Source organism: Tyto alba, unplaced genomic scaffold (genome assembly GCF_018691265.1).
Source record: "Tyto alba isolate M040663 unplaced genomic scaffold, T.alba_DEE_v4.0 Super-Scaffold_2, whole genome shotgun sequence".
NCBI lineage: Eukaryota > Metazoa > Chordata > Aves > Strigiformes > Tytonidae > Tyto > Tyto alba.
Window position 1 is genome coordinate 65,025,953 of NW_024881282.1, and position 20,890 is coordinate 65,046,842.

General features: G+C 44.4%; 1 protein-coding gene across 1 annotated transcript; it reads left to right on the forward strand.

The window, feature by feature from the left end:
• The first annotated feature begins 6,503 nt into the window (after positions 1–6,503).
• On the forward strand, positions 6,504–19,921 carry WNT16 (Wnt family member 16). Its single transcript, XM_042793287.1, has 4 exons — positions 6,504–6,827; positions 6,951–7,228; positions 9,204–9,490; positions 17,940–19,921. The coding sequence occupies exons 1-4, from the start codon at positions 6,730–6,732 to the stop codon at positions 18,402–18,404; spliced, it is 1,128 nt and encodes a 375-aa protein (XP_042649221.1). The 5' UTR covers positions 6,504–6,729; the 3' UTR covers positions 18,405–19,921.
• Positions 19,922–20,890: the final 969 nt, after the last annotated feature.

The window sequence follows — 20,890 nt, forward strand, 5'->3', positions numbered from 1 at the left end:
AGGATTTGATGTTTATCAGCTAACCCAATCAAAAATTTTGGAAATTATATGAAACCTGATAGTTCAAGGCAACCTGTAACCATTTGGCATTAAAATTAACCTTTATGAAGGGACAGATTACCTTCTTACTAGCAAGTTTCTTGCACCTTGATTTTTAAGATCTGCTGTGTTGTGCTGTGAAGAAATATTATTTTACTTGGGCCTTAGATTACCCAAAATCTAACTGTACGATTTTAAAAAAAATTTATTTTATTTTATTTTTATTGATCAAAAAGTGCTAAGTGGCAATGGGGCAAGACATGAAACAAGGACTTTTGAGGGTCTAAAGGAAAAATGCCAGGGCAGAAAATATGAAATTAATGCACTGAAATGGGTAAGATCATTGAAACTGAGAAAAAAGGTGGGTAATGAATGGTTTGAATCCCATGGTTGGGACTTTTTAAATGTTGTTATATAACTCGAAAGACTGCTAACTTGAAAAATTAGGCTGTTCATTCTTTCCTGTCACCACCACATTTTGGGTAGCAAGTGACAGCAAGCATCCTGTGGTTGTCAACACAATACCATTCCCTCCCATTTCTTACTAGGCTTCCTCCTTTTGAAACTGGCCTTATAGGTAAATTCACATGTATGATGTAAACAGTCTGATGACTGGGCCAGATGTTTTATGGGTTGTGCACACATCCGTACCTCGATGAATTAAAATATAATAAATTGAGTGCTGGCTTTGTCTTATGACAGCTACAGAGTAGATTCCTCCATTTCTATCATTATCCTCACTCAAAGGATAAGTAACTCATTAGAAATTGAATTAGCAATGAAAAACTGAGGTCCTAATCATGGTTTTGATGGTGATGTATCATCTGACACAAGCAAATTAAATCTCTCTCTGAATCTCAGTTTTCTCATCACAGGATGACAATAGTTCTGTACATGTGAATCATGTCACTATCATGAGATATAACAAAATTATTGCTATAAAAGGGTTGTGTCGAATGTGTTAATGCAAATGAGCCTTTGGGGCAGGAATATGAACAGAGTTGCAGACAGCACTGCTCCTAGGGGAGCAGCTACCCCTCCTTCCTCTGCCTGTTGTGTAGGTAAAATACAGCGAGCTCCCTGTGAGCATGCTGCTTCTGTGTACATCACGAATGTGTGTGCATGCATGCACACACGTGTGCACACACACACATGTGCATACACACACATGCATGCACAAACAGAGAGTATCTTATCCTGCTTATCTCAGGAATTCTGTATAAAGCATCCACATACAGCAACAAAGCAGTGGTGTTACACCCTCAAGGGAGTTTGATTTAAAAACTAAGTAAGGATTCCTTCCAGACTTCCCCTCTCCACCAAAGTCACTTAGGTTCTTCTATACACTTGAGCTACTGTTTTCATCAATCTCCATAATTACTTCCTAGAAGTTCTGTGACACCAGCCAGCAGCACCAACCCTCCTCTAATCTCATATACTTTATCTACAAAATAAATTAAAAAAAAAAAAAAGTTTAAATAATACTGCTTTAAGTATAAAGAAAAACATCAAGCAAATTTTATGTCAGTGAAACATTTCATTTTTCATAATACCATGTCTTCTAGAGCATTTCCTGTCCTCCTCAAAACAACCAGGGAAATTCATTGATGGCATAAAGGTGCAATGTTATCAAATATAATTTTACTACTGATTTTAATTTTTAGTAGTAAGTAGGATATGGGTGAAATCAGAATTAAAAAGGGGATTTTTCTTCCACACCTTTCACACCCCTCTTAGTTATGCTTTGAAGCCTTATCAGCATTCCCTTGACACATTTTACTTAGCATTGGTATGCCAAAAACATGTGTCTGGAGTAACTCTAGAAAGTACCTACATTTAGACCATCCATGTCAGTGAACAGAATTTGCCAGCAGCGCTTTGGAAGAAACCCATATCTACTTCCAGCATCCCTCCAAAATTTGAGCAGATCTCAAGAGCTCATGTAAATATTGGTAAATCCAGGACACTGTTTCCAGATTTACAACCACAGGGAACAGCAGACTCCAAAGTCAGACTGAGCCCCACCTTCCTAACTCCTGGCTTTCTGGCAGCACATCACCCCTAGACATAGATTGCCAGGAAATCTGCTCAGCAATTGCTTCAGCAACTCTCTGGAGTTCTGGGCTCCGGAGAACTTACTTGGAAGCTACACGAGCTTTCTTCTGGATTTTTGGGTAAGGACACATGGGACTGTGACAATCCTGCTCTTTCCTTGCCTTCCAGGTCCTTCCTCTCCGTTTTTCATATATCCATGCACATAGAAAATGTAGTTCTCTATACTGTGTTGTGCAGCTATTATAAAGATAATATTAAGGAGTACCTCTGGAATCATTACATATTCGTGAGATCTGTTTGTGAGGTCTCCATCTGCCACCCTGTCATTACTGGATGCACTTTAATTGTCATCCTAGTCATTTGTGAGCTCAGCGTGCCAGATCTAAATTAGCAAAGGATGTGTACACTTTCAGGCTGTACATACTAAAATGAATAATAACACTGATAAAAACAGTAGTGTTAAAGCTCTGGACAGAGGGATCTCAGGGGGGTATATATGGGAGAAGGGACATCTCCTTCTAACTTTCCTTCTACTACCAGCTTGACCTTATCAAGTGCCTGAGATGTGTCTGCTGAGACATCAGCTCATAGAGAGATGCTGCAGAACAAGGGGGCACTGTACCAAGAGACCCATGGTCTGAAGTCTGGGCTCTCACTGCACATCTATTCTCATGCCCTTTCTCACCGAGGGTACAGGACTCCAACAGCCCCCTACAACAGCCAGCAACAGCTCTGCTCGGGTACCACTATTTTGCTGGGGAGCGGGACGCAAGCATAGGTTGCCTCCAGCCCGTCCCTGCTGCCAGAGCAAGGTGTCTCAGGTAATCAGCACTGCCTGCGGGCCAAGGAGGAAGGGAATGGGGGTTGCTGGGGTGGGTCTGGCCTCCCAAGGCACAGGCCTGGTTTGCAGACTCTGCAATATCATGCTATCAATTCCCAGTAACCCCGGCAGCGTGCAGACCTGTGCATGGAGACCTGCAGCACTGCCGTGCTACCAGGGTATTTTCCCGCACTGCGTGGCTGAGCACATAGCCTTGCACAGCTACTGACTGAGTAGAAGTGACCTTTACACTTACCTCAGGGCTCTGCTGGCACATGATCTCTGGAAACAGCCCGGGCACTTTCCTCAGAAGAGCTTGTCACAGCCAACGCGTACAAACCTTGATGACAACACCTAACCCTGACACGGTTCCAGTCTCTTCAACGCAAAGGCTCAGCACATCCGCGGTTCCCAGGGCTGATGGGTGCCGCCGTGCAGCCAAGCACTGAGGTGGATTGAAAGCTCTTTTGTTGCATTAGAAGTATAGAATTTGTGCTAGGTCACTAAACATGATACATTTCATAGCTGAAGAGATAACCCGATTTAGAGAATATGGGAGATTTTTCTTTTTGGATGGCAGGTTTATGTCTGCTCAGTTTTTTAAGATAAGAGGGATAATGCTGGTCTGTCTGACCCATATATATGGGTGGGAAGATTCAGGCTGCTGTGTTCTATTCATGTCTCTGTTGGGCATTGGAAATTCCAGGAGAAGGAAAACAATTTGAATGAAGGTTTCAGCAGTGGTGACTTCTTTAGGAGAAGTTAACTTTGTGTGTACTTGTATCTAGCAGATAAGATGGCAGACTTTGTTTACAGTGAGAGCACTAGCCGCTAACTTTTTAAAAAGATAGTTGGTCTATCTGTGAAGCATATTATCTGCCAAGTGATCCACTTATTCACACAGATTCTGCACAACAGATTGCTTTTCATTATCTAACAATGAATCAAGATCACATTAATCATCATTAAATAGTAAATTAATAAATGTCCCATCAGGAAATACCAGGAAATACCACTCAGCTTAGACACATTTTTTTTTTTCTTTTAACAAGAGTTTATTGTCTTCTTTTTAAAATAGAAAAATTGTGGGCATTTTGTATGAATAGCTACAGACAGCCCCACCTTGGTTAAAGAAAGTACGATAAGCGGTAAGTCTAGTTTATCTTCCCCGACTTACTGTAAATGTTGATCACTGAGGCTTGGCACTTGACCTTGGCTTGGATTCTGATTCACTGTCTCTGCATCCCACTCATGTTGCCATCTTTCATAGAGTGAATGGTCTTCCAGCATAGAGGGTTCTGAAGCACCAGTGAATTAGAACCAGTGAACAGACTTCAGAAACATTTGGCAAATGTCAATACATTTTGGTAGATCAGCAAGGTATTTCCAAATTATGCCCCTTTGCAGGTTTGCAAAGCACATAGCTTGAAAAGTAGTTTGTTTGACCTTCCTTTCCTAGTAGCCAACACCCTATATGCAGACACATAGTTTTAAACTACTAGAAATACTCCTGTAGTATGTAATACTGCAGTAAATGCTGCTTTTGCCCAGAGAGGAGAGTATTGCTGGAGGGATTTATAAAGGGAGATGGTGCAAACGGCAGGTGGGAAGCTGAGAGGAGGGAGGAGGGCAGAGGCTGGGGGAGCTGGTGGGGAATCAGGCTGCAGCGGGCGGAGAGGGGGAGCAGGGGCTGTGGGCGATGACGGAGTGCTTGTAAGGGAAACAGATGGGAAGAGAGGTGGATGGGGGCTTAGGACACAGATATACGGTAATCCAAAATTCTTTAAATCAGATGCTCATAGAAAAACGTGCTTTGCTTTCAGACACTGCTAGAGATTGAACGGGATGATCTCAAGAAGTCACTTACAATTTATATTACTTTTTTTTCCTAGCATCAGCCCTCCAAATTGCAACTGTTTCACTTTACACACGTGTATAGGATCAAAATGTTTTACTAACTACTTAGTGGTTACTGTAGAAAAAAAAATGTAGACAGCACATGGGAACTCAACAGAGAGGTTATCTATTTATGGTATTATATATAAAATATGCTACAAATAGCATTGGAATTTTTTAAATCAATTGTTTTCTAATTTAAATCTTACATTACTGTTAGTATATAAGGTTCTGCAGCTTCTAGAGGAAAATTCACATATAAGTTTTTCGGACTAAAAACTCCATACTAATTTAAACCAAAACCAACCACAGAGAAGAGCCCTGTTGAAAGAACTGTGAGGAAGAAGTCATTTTGGAGTGGATGATAAATGCATATAGCAGATCAGGAAGCACGTAGGAAATACACTGCTGCTAGACCAGGGCTTTGAATTATCTTTAGTAGGTGGAGCCAGGAAGCAGCAATGGGGATAAAATGAACCATCTGTCCTGGAATAATTAGATAATTCTCTGACACAGCCCACACAGTTTTGGCTGGTTTGGGCCTGTTTCATGGCCAGTTTCCTCTGTTTCGACGTGGTCCTCCATCCATTTCCCTCACTCCGGACTCAGTTCCTCTGCAACCACAAGCAGATGTTCTCCAGACTACAATTCTGAACAGAGAAAACAAGCCATATAGGAAAGTTTAAACAGCTCGTGGGGTCATATGGCATCTGTCCAGAACTGGTGATGCTTTGGTGATCCTTTAAGAGCAGAAAAATGAGCATGAAGTAGGAAGGAGATATAATTCCACAGATCTAAATGTACCACGGCCTATGCTCTTAAAGTATCTCAGCACATCCATGGGGAAAAAGACAGAGGGAACATTGCATTTATGCGATTATTTCTCAACAGGTTGTACATCTGCCATTTGTGATGATTTATTGTGCTCTTCACTTGGAGCTGTTGTCAGTCAACAAGAGCTATTTCGCTAATTTACAACTGTGTCAAATCAAAGTCTTTACAGAGCTGCCATTTTATCCAGATTGTTTTTAGTGCAGGTGTTCCGCTTACCCAGAAGGAAGCAGCAATATATTGTGATCAAAGAGGACTTGCAAGTCCAGAGTGCCAACACCAGCTCTTCATCTGGTGCTAGCTGACTCATTGGCTTTTAACGTGTAATGAGTAACTAACAATTATTAAGGTAGTAGTTGATAAGAGTGTTGCACTGAAGTTAACAGAGGTGGACAAATGCTGTCCTAATGAATACTGATGCTGGCTCTGGAGACAGTTACTTAATGCTGATAAAGCATTAGAAAATTTGAATAAAAAGCGGAGGGTATGTTATGATTTATTAGCCTCAGTATTTTGTGCTGCCTCTCCGCTCCGTGGGTGAAATCACTGCAGACCTGCAGGTTCCTCTGCCTGCAGCCCCTCTCCGCCGCTCCGGACCCCCCTCGCTGCACCCCTCCCAGCGCCTCACATCCCGCAGAGGGGCTGGCGAGCAGCTGCACCGCTCCCGGCCGCGGCACGGCGGAGCGGAGCGGCGCGGAGGGGGCGCGGAGGGGGCGCGGAGGGGGCGCGGATCCCCGCGCGGATCCCCCCGCGCTCCCGGCCCGCCCCGACCCGCCCCGGCCCCCGGGTGGCCAATGCGCGGCCGCGGGAGGCAGAGCCGGGGAAAACATCAAACCCAACTTCTTTCTCACCTTGAAGGGAATCAAGCGCTCTCAATGCTTCTCCTCCCGCCGCCTTCCCCGCCAGCCCACCCTCCCCGGGAGGACCCGCCGACGGCCCGGGCGTCCCCCGCCAGCTGCCCCTCGCCCCCCGAGGAGGAGAGCGCCGAGTAGGGGGGGCCGCCACTGGCGACCGTCCCCCTCGGTCCCCGCTGCCCGGGGGGCCGGGCGGCGGTCAGCGGCGGCGCGGCGGGGCTCGATGCGGCGGCCATGGGGCGCGGGGCCCCCCTCGGACCGTGGCTGCTGCGGGCGGCGCTGCTGCTCGGGCTCTGCCCCGCCGCTGCCGTCGCCGGCGGCGGCACCTGGATGTGAGTAGCCGGGCGCGGGTGGGAGGGCTGCGCGGCGCCCGTCCGTCCCCTCGTGTCCGCCGGGTCCCGGCGCTGACGGAGGCGGGGGGGTACGGGGTGGGGGGGGGCCGCTGACTTCTGCAGGTGGCTGGGCATCGCCGCCGCCGGCGGGCCGGAGAAGCCGGGCTGCGCCAGCCCGCCGCTGAGCCGCCGGCAGCAGGACCTGTGCGAGCAGAAGCCGGAGCTGGTGCCCGCCATCCGGGAGGGAGCGCGCCTGGGCCTCCGGGAGTGCCGCAGCCAGTTCCGACACGAGCGCTGGGACTGCCGCCCGCCGCCCGCCGCCCGCCGCGGACCCGCCGCCGTCCCCCCCCTCCCCGCCGCCGCCGCCGCCGCCGCCGCCTTCGGGCACCAGCTCAGCAGCGGTGAGTGTCCGCCGGGGCCGCAGGTGCGCCCGCCGCCGCCCCGCCGGGCCGGGGAGGGGCGCGGGGGACCCCCGGTGGGGCGAGGCGGGCGGCGGGGAGCGGGGCTCCGGCGGGGCGGGTGCGGGGACCGAGCCGGGCAGGGCAGCGCCGTCGTGGCGGGCGGTCACCGCACCCGCCCCGGGAGGCCACCGCAAGGGACACGAAATAGAGCCGGGCAGGCAAAACCTGCCATTGTCTTTCCCAAATGATTGCTGCTTACTGTGATTTTTGCTTAATGCGTCCGCGGGTGACGGTGCCTCTGACTAGCTCCACTTAACTGTGTTGAAATGGTGTTATTCTTAGGCTGGTGTCGGGTTTATCCCCTTATGTCATAATTACCGAATGAGTGGGGTAATGACACATGGTATTTCGAAAAGGTCGTTTGATTGCAGGTAGAAATCTGCTCACGGCACCAGTGTGAATTGCTTTATAATGTACCTTACATGCTCAGTTAGGTGGTATTGCGCAGCACAGTGGGACCAAAGCTGCTTGCATCGCATGAATGGAATCGCTGAAATTTGCACTGAAATAGGGATATTTTGCTTGTGTCAAATGGCAGTATCAAAGGTCTTGATCCTGCAAGTTTCTTTTGAGCACTCTGCTCAATGATTTCAACGCAGCCATTGATGTGAACTTAAGTATTGTAGTAGTTCATCTTGCGTTTGTGCAATATTCGCTTTATACTACAATACAGCAGTGGGGAAAAAACCAAACAGACAAACAAACAAAAACCAATGAACCAAACATTAACCATGAAGATGTAAAATGAGCAATAAAAAGTGATGCATATTCCAAAGAAGAAAAGAGAAAACAAAATGAAACAAAAACAGGGAGCAGTTTACCCTACCATACGTATTGTATGTTAGTTCTTCTGTCCATTGGGAAGGACTATCCCTGCAGACCTGTGACACTGCTAAACCCACAAGCATCACTAGTATGTCCTGTGGAAGCATTTTATGATGGTGCCAGCACCACAGACTGATACCAATAGGAGAAACAAACAGGAACTTTCCTGCCTGTGAGCAGAAACTCAGGAGACTGGAAATAACAAATTGGTTTTATGGTAGTGAAAATTAGTACAGGGAAATTTTAGCTGCAGTTAGTGGCCAGCCATTGTTTTTCAGTTTGCTTAGAGAGTATACCTTGCTTAAAATGTTTTAAAAGTCTGTGCCACCTTATGCCAGATGTCTCAGAGAACCGGACTGGTTTAAGAGGCCCAGGCAGGTCCCTCCATGATTCTTCTGAAAATATGCTTCGATATCGTGTAACAGTTAAAGACTTTTTAAACTGCTGTCTTTCCCATGGCCAGCTTATGACAGAAGAGCACATGGCCTGAGTAACCTTGTGCCGTCCTGATTTCTGCCTGGCTTAAGATTCTTGGGGCTGTTTGCAACCTTTGTGAATTAGAACAACCTCAATGTTTGCTAAACTTAGCATGAGGTAAGTTCTGGCCCTATACCAAAGTAACCGGGAATTGTGAGACCTTCAGGTTCCTCCTCTGAGATCTGAACTAACCTTTTCTTCTTCTTCAAATCAATATGAATAGTGAAAAACAGAGCGGAGAGTAACGGGTTCAGGTATGGTTTGGTTTGGATTTGATTTTTTTATTATTAAAACCTAATTGGCTTGAAAGTCTCTGTGGCAAATAAAGCTCCCAACCAGATTTAGAAAGGGGTTACCAAAAGTCGCATGGCACAAGCAGCCAGAAACAGCACCGTTAATAACAAGGTCGTATGAAGAGCCCCTGAAGTCTTTGCTGGACGTGAATATCCACTGCTTTAAACAAGTTAACCCTACAGACCAAGCTGTGAGGACTTTAAACTTGTAACTGTTCCCTTTTAATATTAGCCTGGCTTGTAAAACCGCTTTCCACAGCTCCGCCAGGAAGGCGAGCAGAGGGAATTACGAAGTAACGTATTCATGCCTTCCTTTGTAGGCACGAAGGAGACCGCGTTCATATCCGCAGTGACGTCAGCAGGCCTCGTGCACTCGGTGACGCGATCGTGCAGCGCAGGGAACGTGACGGAGTGCTCCTGTGACATGAGCCTGCGGCATGGCGGCTCGGCCAGCGAGGGCTGGCACTGGGGCGGCTGCTCGGACGATATCCACTACGGAATGTCGTTCAGCAGAACGTTCCTGGATGCGCCCGTTAAGAACGTAACAGGCAAGAGTGGGAGCGGACTGGTGGCGATGAACCTGCACAACAACGAGGCTGGAAGGCAGGTAGGTGCCACCGTTCAGAAATGGCAACGATTGCTTGCTTGCCTTCCTTGACAACATGGCATCGGCCCACCGAGGCCTGTCCGTGACTGCAGGTACAGATGGGGCCAGTGGCAAGAACAGCGTTAATGTCACCAGAGCAAGCGTGGGCAAATTCAGAATCAGGGCTGCTTTTAACTAAACTCCACAGGTTAAAATAAAATCCACAAAATAAGAATTAGATCTGGAGTGCTAACCAGAGTTCTCTTAAATAGATATTTGATATTCTGTAGCAAACTTGAAATAGTCTTGTTATCGGCATCCTACATCAGGAGTTTTTTCACTGATTATTCCGTTATTATCATGATCTGCATTTTTAACTCTCTCTCACACTGAATGAGCTGGCAGACTGGACGTGCAACATCGTTACCCACCCACAGTCTGGGGTCCGCAGCTGAGAGCAGAAGTCTAAAATCATTCAGAGAGGAAATCGAGAATTAACCTTTTCTTTTCAAAGACAGGACGGAAATGACACCCCTATTTTAAAGTAGCCTGCCGGTTAGGGCACTCATCAGAGAAGTGAGAGGAATCTGGCCTCAGGTAGCTCTTCTTCAGCCTAAAGGACTTCAAACTCACAGTTGCAAAGGAAATGTGTGTGGGGGTGCATGACATTGGGTCGTCCTGTCCTGTTCTGCACAGGGTGATAAATGGGGGCAGAAACAGCAGTTCGGAGAGATGTGAGTCTATAATCCAGTGCTTGGGGCTGACATCTGGAATGGCAGAGACTTGGATTCTGGTTCTTGCTTTAAAATTACTTTCTCTGCTTTACCTTGGAGTTTTTCACTTCGTCAGTGTTTAATGGCTCTCTCTGGCCCCATAATATTTTAAATTTGTTCTGCTGAGTGACACAGCTATAACTGAAGAAAAGAAATGGAGACCCTCTGGTTTTGACTACACATATTGATGGACTCCATTGTAACTCAGTAATTTCCTGTAGCCAGAAGCAGCATCAGTGGGTTTTACTGAAGAAAACCTTCCTGTCTGCCATAGATGAGGAATTGCCATAGTAAGACATCATAAGGGCCATGGTGGTATCATGGCAAACTATTTTAATTTAAACTAATTTTTACAGTTTACAAGGTAATATATGTTATTTAATTTAATTAAGTTATATAGTTGGAAAAACAGAAAGTATTTTAGGGACATAGGTCCTTTTCAGGACTGAGGTGGAAGAAGCAAACTTGAAACCTAAGTAGATGCTGAGAACAGTTACTGTGAGTTTAATTAGATGCCAGTCAGCTAAATCATCTCCAAGGAAAGGTGGTTGGTATTATGTAGTAGGGAATGTTAATAAGACGAACAGAAGATTAAGTGATTATTTCCTTAGGGAAAGAGCAGAGGGTCATTTATCACATTTGTAGAGAGAGGGAGTTAAGAGAGGAGATAATCATCTCCATAAAATTATCTCTCTTAATTTCATTATTTTTAATATACGATATGAATTAATTATTTTTAATATATGATATTCAGATATGAGTTTTTATTTTAATACTCATGTTTGTCATTAGACGGTGTAATTTTCTCAGATTAGGGTGACAATGTAAGTGTAGGGAAGAAGACTGCAAGGCTCCAGAGGAACTTCAAAGAGAGGGAGAGAAAGGTGATTTCTGTGCTTAGGTGGCAGTGACACAGGTTTTCTCTTTGATGCCCTCTCCTCTTGTCTGCCTGTATGTTAGAAGCAGCAGTAGTTTGCTGTCCTTTTGTCTTCAGTGACAATGTTCACTTATGCTCTTCCTGTACCATCCTTGTGCAAACATACCCCCACACAGCCCCACCCACCCACCCCCCACCCATGAAGAGAAGTTTTTCTTTTGCTGTTGCTTCCTTCAAAGTTGGATCAGTTCCTGATCTCATCTGTAGCAGTCACACAGACAGCTGGGTCACCTATGTCATGGGGACAGGACCGCCTGGCAAAGGGGAAGAGTGCACTCAGCCGAAGATAGCATATTTTCAAACAGTGAGCTAAAGCTACAAGGTGTTGGAGGATGTGGTTAGGTGAGTCTTCATCTTCCATTAATAGTATTTTTGACAGGATCCAATTTATCTCAGATACTGGTTATATGCATGAAAATATAATCAATTTTGTGTCCACATCTTTAATGTCATACAACTGCAGTATCTTCTATTACTCTTCATGTTAAGTGGTACCTCTTACTGTACATAACTTCATGAAACCAGAGTTTTAGACCAGGCTGTCAGACTCTGGGAGTGTGGTAGAATCTGGCCCAACAGGATCCATTAGGTCCTGAGGAGCTCTCAGGGTTCCAGGCTTTTCACAATACTGAGCTCTCCAATGAGGCTCTCAAAGCACAGTCACACAGGCTTATTTGGTGCACAGGATACATATGCTCATTCCTTTTCCAAGACACTTATGTTTTGAAAAACAAACAAACCAAAAAACCAAACCAAAACAAACAAACAAACAAACAAACAAACAAACAAACAAAACCCCAATCTGCTGCAAGCCTGAAAGGCCAGAAGACCTTTATTTCACTGATTTTGTATCAATGGAGTATTTGTTGTTTGTTATCTTGGAAGAAAATGCACAGAGTATTTAGTCAGCTTCCATGCATAAATATTTTGTAACTTAATGGCAAACTGTAGGATAAAGCAAATATTTTGACCACTGTCCAGAATGAAAAAGAATGTTTATTGGTGCTTGGGACTTCTAGCAGCAATATTGGCTGAAGTAAAGTTTAGCAGAAGTCTTCATTTTTGTAGTTCCAAACTCCTTTACTAGGAGATGTTGGAAAATGTTGACCTTCATGTTTTGGGGCTTACAAGAAGGATGTTTTGCAATATATTCTGGTATCTTATGACCTATCATGCATCTGTGTCTTGCAAGAGCAATCTTCCAGGGACAATACTTCTGTGATTGTTTGGATCTACTAATGGAACTGGTATGTGCAGAATTCTCTTGTTCATTTCTGTACAAAATGCTATTTTATAATTCTACATCGATTAGTTAAATCCAAGATGTCTTAGTTTGGGCTGAAGTAGAGTTAATATTCCTTTTCAGGGACTAGATGAGTGCTGTGTTTTGGATTTAGCTTTGGGTTTGGTATGAGAAGAATGCTGATAGCACACTGATGTTTTCAGCTGCTGCCGAGACTTCAAGGACTCTCCGACTCCCCATGTCCTGCCCGTGCGCAAGGGCACAGGGAGCAGGGAGGGAGCACGGCCACAGCACCTGACCCTAACTGGCCAGTGAAATATTCCATATCATGGAACATCATGCTCACTATATAAAGGAGGGGTGGTTGGGAAGGAGCTCTCTTGCTTCCGGGATTGCGATTGTGGGATCTTGGTGTCTCGGGGTCGCTGGCCGGGAACGGGCTGGGGATTGGTTAGTGGGTGGTGAGCAATTACGCTGTACATCGCCTGTTTATATATCTCTTTTTGTTTTCCCCCATCATCGTTATTGTTCTCATTTTATTGCCATTATTAAACTGTTCTTATCTCAGCCTGCGAGTCTCCCTTCACCCCTCTAATCCCTCCCCCATTCCCAGGTGGGGAGGGGGAAGGGAGGGTGATTAGCTGCGGTGGTTGGTTGCCAATCAGGCCCAAACCACAACACAAGATATTTCAATTTTAAAACAGTAAGGATCCTTTGACTGAGTTGTCCACTCTTTAGGAGACTAACTTGAACCTCAGAAGATCCAGATTTCATTCCTTATTCTGCCACAAGATAAATATTCATTGTCTTTTAGCATTCTGATGTTCAGTGTACTTAGATGTGCATGCATTGGTGAGTTGGGCACCTCTGCTCCTTATATAAAAGGATGAGGGGAGTCAGGCACTATGGGTTGACTATTATTATATTAGTATTTTTTTACTGAAGGAAGAATTCTGCTCAGTTTTCCACTTGTGGAAATGTATTTGATCTACAGGACTTGTGTTCTCATATTGAAATAGCTTGGCTCATCAGAGTTTATTTTTACTGATACTTGTGGGTTGGTAACAGACCCACCAACAGTCTGCAACTGTTCTTAAGTGCTGTACCGCTGGTAGGACATGTGCTTGTCTTCATGAATAGTCCTATTAGTTCTACCAGTGGCTTAAATTAGGCTGTTTAATTACAGGCATCAGTTCCCATTGCAGAACAAGTACTGGCAGCCCATCTCACAGCCTAGAACAGTGCCTGCAAACAGGGAGCTCAGCTTGGAGATATTAAGCATTAATGGGCATTAAGGGGTATACAAACTGTGACTCCACCAATACTCTCCTTTGCTGCAGACCAACCTCTGCTTTCTGCCCATCTGCATGTTCTAGCCACACATTCCCACCCCACGCTGCTCCCTCTGTTAATTGCATTAGGTCAGTGAAAAGAAGTCAGTTTAAAAATGATCTTTTTTTCAGGTTAATGTTCAGCACTGTATCCCGTTCATCCCTTAACCCTGAACTCTTGTTGGGCTCGTGCCACCAGAGATGAGGGCAACAAGTGGCAAGAGGGGCAAGAGGAACTGCTCGGGTGGGCTTGTGGCTGAACACAACACTTGTGGATCCAGCTCAGTTCCACACTGATCATTTCTCACAAGCAGTCAGCCAGTTTCATGACCACCTCTGAAGTTCACTGTGAAATTTTGTTCCTTAGGGAGAATCCTCTCGCAGTTTCACAAATTGAAAAGATTCACCCTGTGACTCTAAAGGTGTGAAACTGAGCACTGGTTGCGCAGTCAGTCTGGAAGTCATGCCCTCAGTGACTGTGCATCTCATTAACTCTGTGTGCTGCTGAGACAGCTGCGGGATGCAGCCGCGTCCCTCCAGAAGGCTGCTTGAGGTCTATAGGCACCATCTTAGGTTTGCTTGCAAGAAAACAGCAAGAGAATATTCTTAGTCCTTAAATTTTGCCAGATGTTCAACTATGGGAGTTTGTTCATTCAAGTTCACATGGTGGCCTGAGATCTAGCGGCATGTTTTGTGATCAACCAAAGCAAGATGTCAGCTCCTTGTGCTGGGAGTAGAGGCAACCCAAAATACGTTGGAATCCAACCAGAAAACTTGCCCATCCTAGCAGCTGGGAAGCCACATCCTGGGGTCATGCACAGTTGTGATGACACCATAAATCATTCTAAAACATCATGCATCAAAGCTTCATATCACAGAATCCTGTGCAACACAGAATAAAAACACAAATGTTGGCAACTGCTATGTATGTTCTCAGTGCTTCCACACCCAGTTACATTTGTATTTCTTGCATTCATCTGATTGGCCATACACTGCTAATATATGCCACATTTTTATATTTTTATATTAATCTGAGACTCCAGCATCAGTTTCTGCTCCTCTTTAGAAACTCTGTCTACCTTTAGTTCATATTAATTCATTCTCAGAGAAAGACTGAGTGTCATCTGCCGGGCTACTTGCCCACATGGAAGTAACTCATCCTCAGTACCTAGCAGATATGTCCAGTGCTTCCCCTGACAGTTTCTGGATCCTTCTGCCTCATACAGATTTTACTATGCCTGATTCTAGCAGACTTGGAAGTATACTTCTTTCCCTAAGCCAAACTGTGTATTTTTCCTTAGCTAATACTCTGTCATACTGCAGAGAAAGCAAGTATTATATCTGTAACCTTATAAATCTTATAGCACAATGTGATTTCAAACTAAGATTCTAGTTACTTGGCTTGATACAAGTAACTAGAAATTGGAATCCCTTCTGTTTGTAAATTGTGTGCAAAATTTATCTTTTGATAGTGTGTTTCTCTTTTCCTTGACATTTTATTAGGTTATCTGTATTCTTACAAAGACTTTCTGTCCTTGGATCTCAAATCCTTATCTGCCTCAATCACTGTTACATCTTAATGATGCATATTCTGACTACTCAGTGATTTCCTTACTGATATATTCTTAAGATACAAGCACAAGTTCAAGTCTGTCTATTAAACAGAAACTAGCCTGTGAAGGAGAGAAGATAAGTATCTACAGGAATTATTGGCAGTTGATTTAAAAGAGCCTGCGTGTGCTCTGGGTTGAGGGTCTGCTTGTTGCAGTGTTCTTATTTCTTTCAGGATATGTAAAAATCTCCAATCCCAAATGCAATCTACAGAATTTGGGAATATCTCTTGTAGTGGTGCATCACTTCACCAGGTTTAGTTTGCAAAGGCTGATGGCTGTTCTAGGTCAGGGCATACACCTGCTCTTTCTTGTTAATGGTTCTTTGAATGCCTTGCTTGTTTGGCTTCCATAATAACTTCTACCAACAAATAGGTCCTGTTCATTCACCAAAGACGTGACTCCAAGCAAAGACTTTGGTCCTGTGTATTTTTAATAATGTTTGTAGAGTGATACGCAAATACCAACTCAGGCTTGTGTCAATATATTTGGGGCAGAATGTGCCAGGACACCTCAACTCCCACTGAAATCAATGGATTTAACCATGTGGGACTCATCCCAAACTTCAGTGACCCCATTCACCATGACAAAAAGTCGCAGTTTAACACACAGGGTAGAAGCAGATCATTTTACCTACTCCATGCCTTGATTAGTTCTGAAACTTTGAAGATGTCCTTTGTGCTGCCTGAGCTACAAATAAGCAGACTGGGACTTGAGTTTATTTCTGGTCCTGTGTAGGGTCAGTAGGGCTCAGTAGGATTTCAGGGCTCATTGCAGAATCAAGACTTAGGAACTGGCACAAATGAAACTACTTTCTCAGGGGAAACCCAGAGGAGGGTGTTAGATAGATCTGTCTTCTGTTTTTTTTTTTTCTTCCTTGAGGTAGTTTGAGACATAGTTTGACAGTGATTAATGTTTGTGAAAGTTATGAGCTAAGTGAAGGTTTAGGATGAAATTTAATAAACACCATGATGCTGGCATGGGGGGTTGTCTTCTCCATTTTGTGGGAAATAGCGGTTCCTCCACAGAGGAATAATTTAAATATGTATTGGCCTTGCTTCATGAGAAGTTTCAGAGAAACTTACTCTGTGTTAATTTAAAATTCTTGTTTTCTGTTAAATTTCCCTATTGCCTTAATTGTGGAAATAAAATATGGGGGGAAAGGTTAGTAAAATGGAAGATGGTAACATGGGCTTTCCACATCATTAACCAATGGCCTGTATGAGTCTACAGGATGGCTCCAGAGAGTATGTTAATGGAAAGGTAAAACAAAACAGAACAAAACAAAAATTATGATACTTTGTCCGTTTGCTGTATCTGTGCATGCATGAGTTTTTCCGTGCACTTTTCCAAACTCTAATGTGAGATATGTCACAAGTCTAATTGTATAATTTTATGCTATATCTATTAGATATTCCAGAAGGAAGTATTATATTGACTGTCTGCTGACTATTTGAGTTGTAGTCCCAGATAGAGAAAGTTACTGCTTGTTTACAGATTCCAGTTCTTTGAGGCTTGGTCTCTTATAAACTGAGCCAAAATTCTTGTGTGTTGCAAAAGCTTAATGCAGGCTGCAGATTCCCATTGTTGGTCAGGCATTTACTGTTCAGCCCAGTGCCTGCTTCTTCATGGGTGTGGAAAAGTAACCCATCTAAGGGTATTTTAATGTTGGTAATAACGGGAAATTTTGCTGAAACATTGAAAGTTATAAAATGCAACTATCATATTGTGTTAAATAGAGCCGTTATGCAACTGGAAACACTAGAAACCCATGATAGTACTAGTATGCCTAAATTACAAGAACAGGGCTTGATCCTGTGAATGAGGAGCATCTGAGATTTACTTCAGAATTCCCAAGTTGAAGGTACCTCTGCTGAGCTAGAGTGGCTCCTTTGATCAACTTTCCGTGGAGCTCAGAGACGTGGGCATCCTCCTGCTCTTCCGACACAGGTCTGCCCCGAAGTGCCTCCAGGCTGTAGCTGTGCTGCTTCGGATGCTGAGCCACGCTGGTGGCACAGACACTGTTGTGCAATCTCAAGCCATTGCCATGACCACAGTTACATACAGTGTTGTGAATGCGTAGTGATCTTGATGGTAGCTGCAAGGCATCCTTAAAAAATGGCATAGACCTGCCCAGTAAATGTCTTCCACTGTAGGAATGGTGCCAGTACCTGCCCTATCCCTGCTTCCCCTCCTGTTATTCCCTGAGAGGGCCATTTGCATTCCAGCGGTGGGAGGAGTGACACAGGACATGTTGTTTCAGGTATTTAGGATCCTCCAGAATGAAAAGCCAGCCAGAAATGTAAGCTTTCATTACTGTGATCCAGTATTGCTACGTTAGTGCCATTACAAAGGACAAATGCAGGGCACTGAAGATCAGGCTTTTCATAGTGGGGCTCCGGAGTTGGAAATCTGACTCCTAACATGTATCCTTCTGTGCTCTGGCTTCCCCATCACTGAGATGGCAATGGCAGCTGTAATATTAAATGCTTTGAAACCTCTGTGTCACTGATGTCAGGCAGTATTCCTAATGAATGAAAGACTGCATCCAAATGTCATTCTCCCTTTGCTTTCAGGCTGTAGCAAAGCTGATGTCAGTGGATTGCCGTTGTCACGGTGTTTCTGGGTCCTGTGCTGTGAAAACTTGCTGGAAAACAATGTCCTCCTTTGAAAAGATTGGCCGGTTTTTAAAGGATAAGTATGAAAACAGCATACAAATATCAGACAGACTGAAAAAAAAGCTACGCAGGAAAGAGAAGAGCCAACGAAAAATACCAATTGGGAAAGAAGACCTGCTGTATGTGAACAAATCACCCAACTACTGTGTCGAAGACCAAAAATTGGGGATCCCTGGGACTCAGGGAAGGGAATGTAACCGCACCTCAGAGGGACCCGACGGCTGCAACCTCCTCTGCTGTGGGCGCGGGTACAACACCCACGTCGTCAGGCACGTGGAAAGGTGTGAATGCAAGTTTGTCTGGTGCTGCTATGTGCGCTGCCGGAGGTGCGAGACCATGACCGACGTACACACCTGCAAATAAGATGAAGTACAGAAAACACGGCCAAACCTTCCTGCACTGTTTGGTACACATGCCGGCCGCACAGGCAGCAATGGCTCTTACCGTGTGGGATTGCAGGGGGATCAGCCTCAGGGGGAATGGGCACTGCCAACCAACGGGTAGTACAAGCATTTGGCATATGAAAGAGCAACCAAGTGAACAGCAGCCTGCATGTTGGGACAGCTAAAACAACAGTAAAGGACTCCTGATGACACATTTGAAAATGTAACTCCATGAGCAGGGACAGACATTAAACTTTCCAAGTCTTTAATAGCCACGATATCCTGAAGATCCATGTGGTCAGTAGGTACAGTGGAGAAAACTCAAGCTCTCATTAGCCAGAGACTAAAGAGTTAAGAGGTCGTGTAAGACACGCTAGATATAATCCTTATGTCTGTATATTTAGAACTAGGGCTAGGTGGATCCACTAGATGGTTTATTTCTGCAGACTTTAGGATAAAAAAAAAAAAAGATAGGGGAAATGTTCTGCTGTTGACCATGGAGCATTTGCTTTGCAGCCGTTTGGAAAGCTGCCTTCTGCATAATACACAGAAAACATCTGGTATTGAGGAAAATGTGTGATTGCAGAGAGCTGGGCACTTCCTGGGTGGACGAGGAGGGTCCACTGGTGTGGAGCAAGCTATGTCCAGAGCAGAGGGGCTAGAGCACAGCCTGAACGGGAACAGCATACCAAATAGCAGTCTCGGGATTTTTTTATAGGTTGTCTTTCAAACACACAAAGGACAGGTCTGAGGAGGGACAGAAATACAGTTTGGTATTTGAAGGAAATGAAATCCTTTGCAGGCATTTCTTCAGTATCTGAACACACACTTTGTGAGTCAGCCGGTTGTCACCCCAGTGTTGGACTGTATGCAATAACCTGCCACGTTCAACCATCTCACTGGTGGTTCACCATTATTTTCACAATTAACCATACAAGATTCAGCCCAAAGACATCTGCCATAGAGCAAAAGATCTTTTTAAATACTGCTTTCTCTTATAGAAGCAGCAGCTAGAACTTTTCATTAGGTTTCATCCTAAGTAAGTTCAATGCACAATGTAATTTATGGATTGGCTCACACCACTAAAATGCTTAAAATGTTATTGATAACATTTCCTCCTCCTCCATATGTTGGCTCAATTTTATTCTACATCTGTGAAAGGTTGTTTATTTTTATGCAATGATTTAATGCCTGGCTTAAAAAGCATTTCTCTTATTTAAATGTGCAAAGACCTATTTTTGATAAGACAAGAAAGTTTATATTTTGTAAATATTTAAATTATGCAAGTTATGTAAAAGGTTTCCAAAACTAATGTGATAAGATTACAGCCTTTGACATTTGTTGGTTAGAAATTTGTTACTATTGTAGTAGTTTTTAACTAATTTTTATTTGCATATGCAGGGGGAAATTAGTCAGAGAATTACATAAATGTTCTTTTTTTAACCATCAGGGTGGCTATAATTATTACAGTTAATACACACTGATGAGAAACAGTTACTATGATTTTCTAAATGACCAGTTAATTAATAGTCTGTATACTTTTTTTTTATTCTTTTAAATCCACTTCACAGGCAGTGAAATCCTGGATCCAATGGTAAGTGCAGAACTCCCACTAACATGAAGGGGACTTGCAAAGGTTTGCAATCCCTTAACTTGTTGCACACTAACAATCATTTTTTAGAAAGAAATCATCTTATGCAGTTTGGTTGAGGATTTCAAAGTTACTTTGAGGAATTAATTTCCTAGTTGTCAATAACTTTCCCATAAAAGATGGTGACCAGATTTCCTGTCACTATTGGATGTGTAGGTCAGGAAGAAGCAAGCAAAAACTTCTGTGTTGTGGTACTTCACTACCTTATGTGCAGTATCTTCAGCAACCAAGAAGTCCTTTATCCGCTGGTTCGTTTTTGGACCTTCCCTCCACATTTGGCCAATCTGTCTCCACTGACCTAGCCAGATAATTATCCTGAGGCAACAACATCTGCTGTCTATGGGAAGGGTGCTCAGCGTGTCAGTGGCTGTCACAGGAGGATTCAACACCATCCCTGTGAAAACTTGGATGGGGACGACACATCCTGGTGCAAGACCCTGTAGAGAGAGTAGTGAGCCCCAGGTTGTTCCCATCTTCCAGCAATAAAAGTAAACCCATACGCTCCACAGGCTGTGCCACAGCATTTATTGGCAGCATGGATGGGACATGCTACTGGTCACTGTTGATATGAAGGTGTTGTAGAGACCACCTCTCTCTCTTTTGGAATCTGCCCCACGTCAGGCTGCTGGCAGAGGCAAGTTCCTTGGTGCCCTACGTGACTGATGCCAGCAGTACCTCCACAGAGTTCAGTGTTGAGGTCACCACCGTTTTGTTGTATGGGGCTCCAGCAGGAGCCAGCTGCTGGAAGTTCAGCGTGGAGACCTAGATTTTCTCTTCGAGCAGTCCCAATCTGTGTCTCAAAACTACCTTACCTT

Coding starts and splice junctions, on each gene's coding strand:
- WNT16 (XM_042793287.1), top strand. CDS start 6,730: ATGGGGCGCGGGGCCCCCCTCGGACCGTGGCTGCTGCGGGCGGCGCTG. Junction 6,828..6,950: donor GCCGGCGGCGGCACCTGGAT/GTGAGTAGCCGG, acceptor TGACTTCTGCAG/GTGGCTGGGCATCGCCGCCG. Junction 9,491..17,939: donor ACAACGAGGCTGGAAGGCAG/GTAGGTGCCACC, acceptor CTTTGCTTTCAG/GCTGTAGCAAAGCTGATGTC.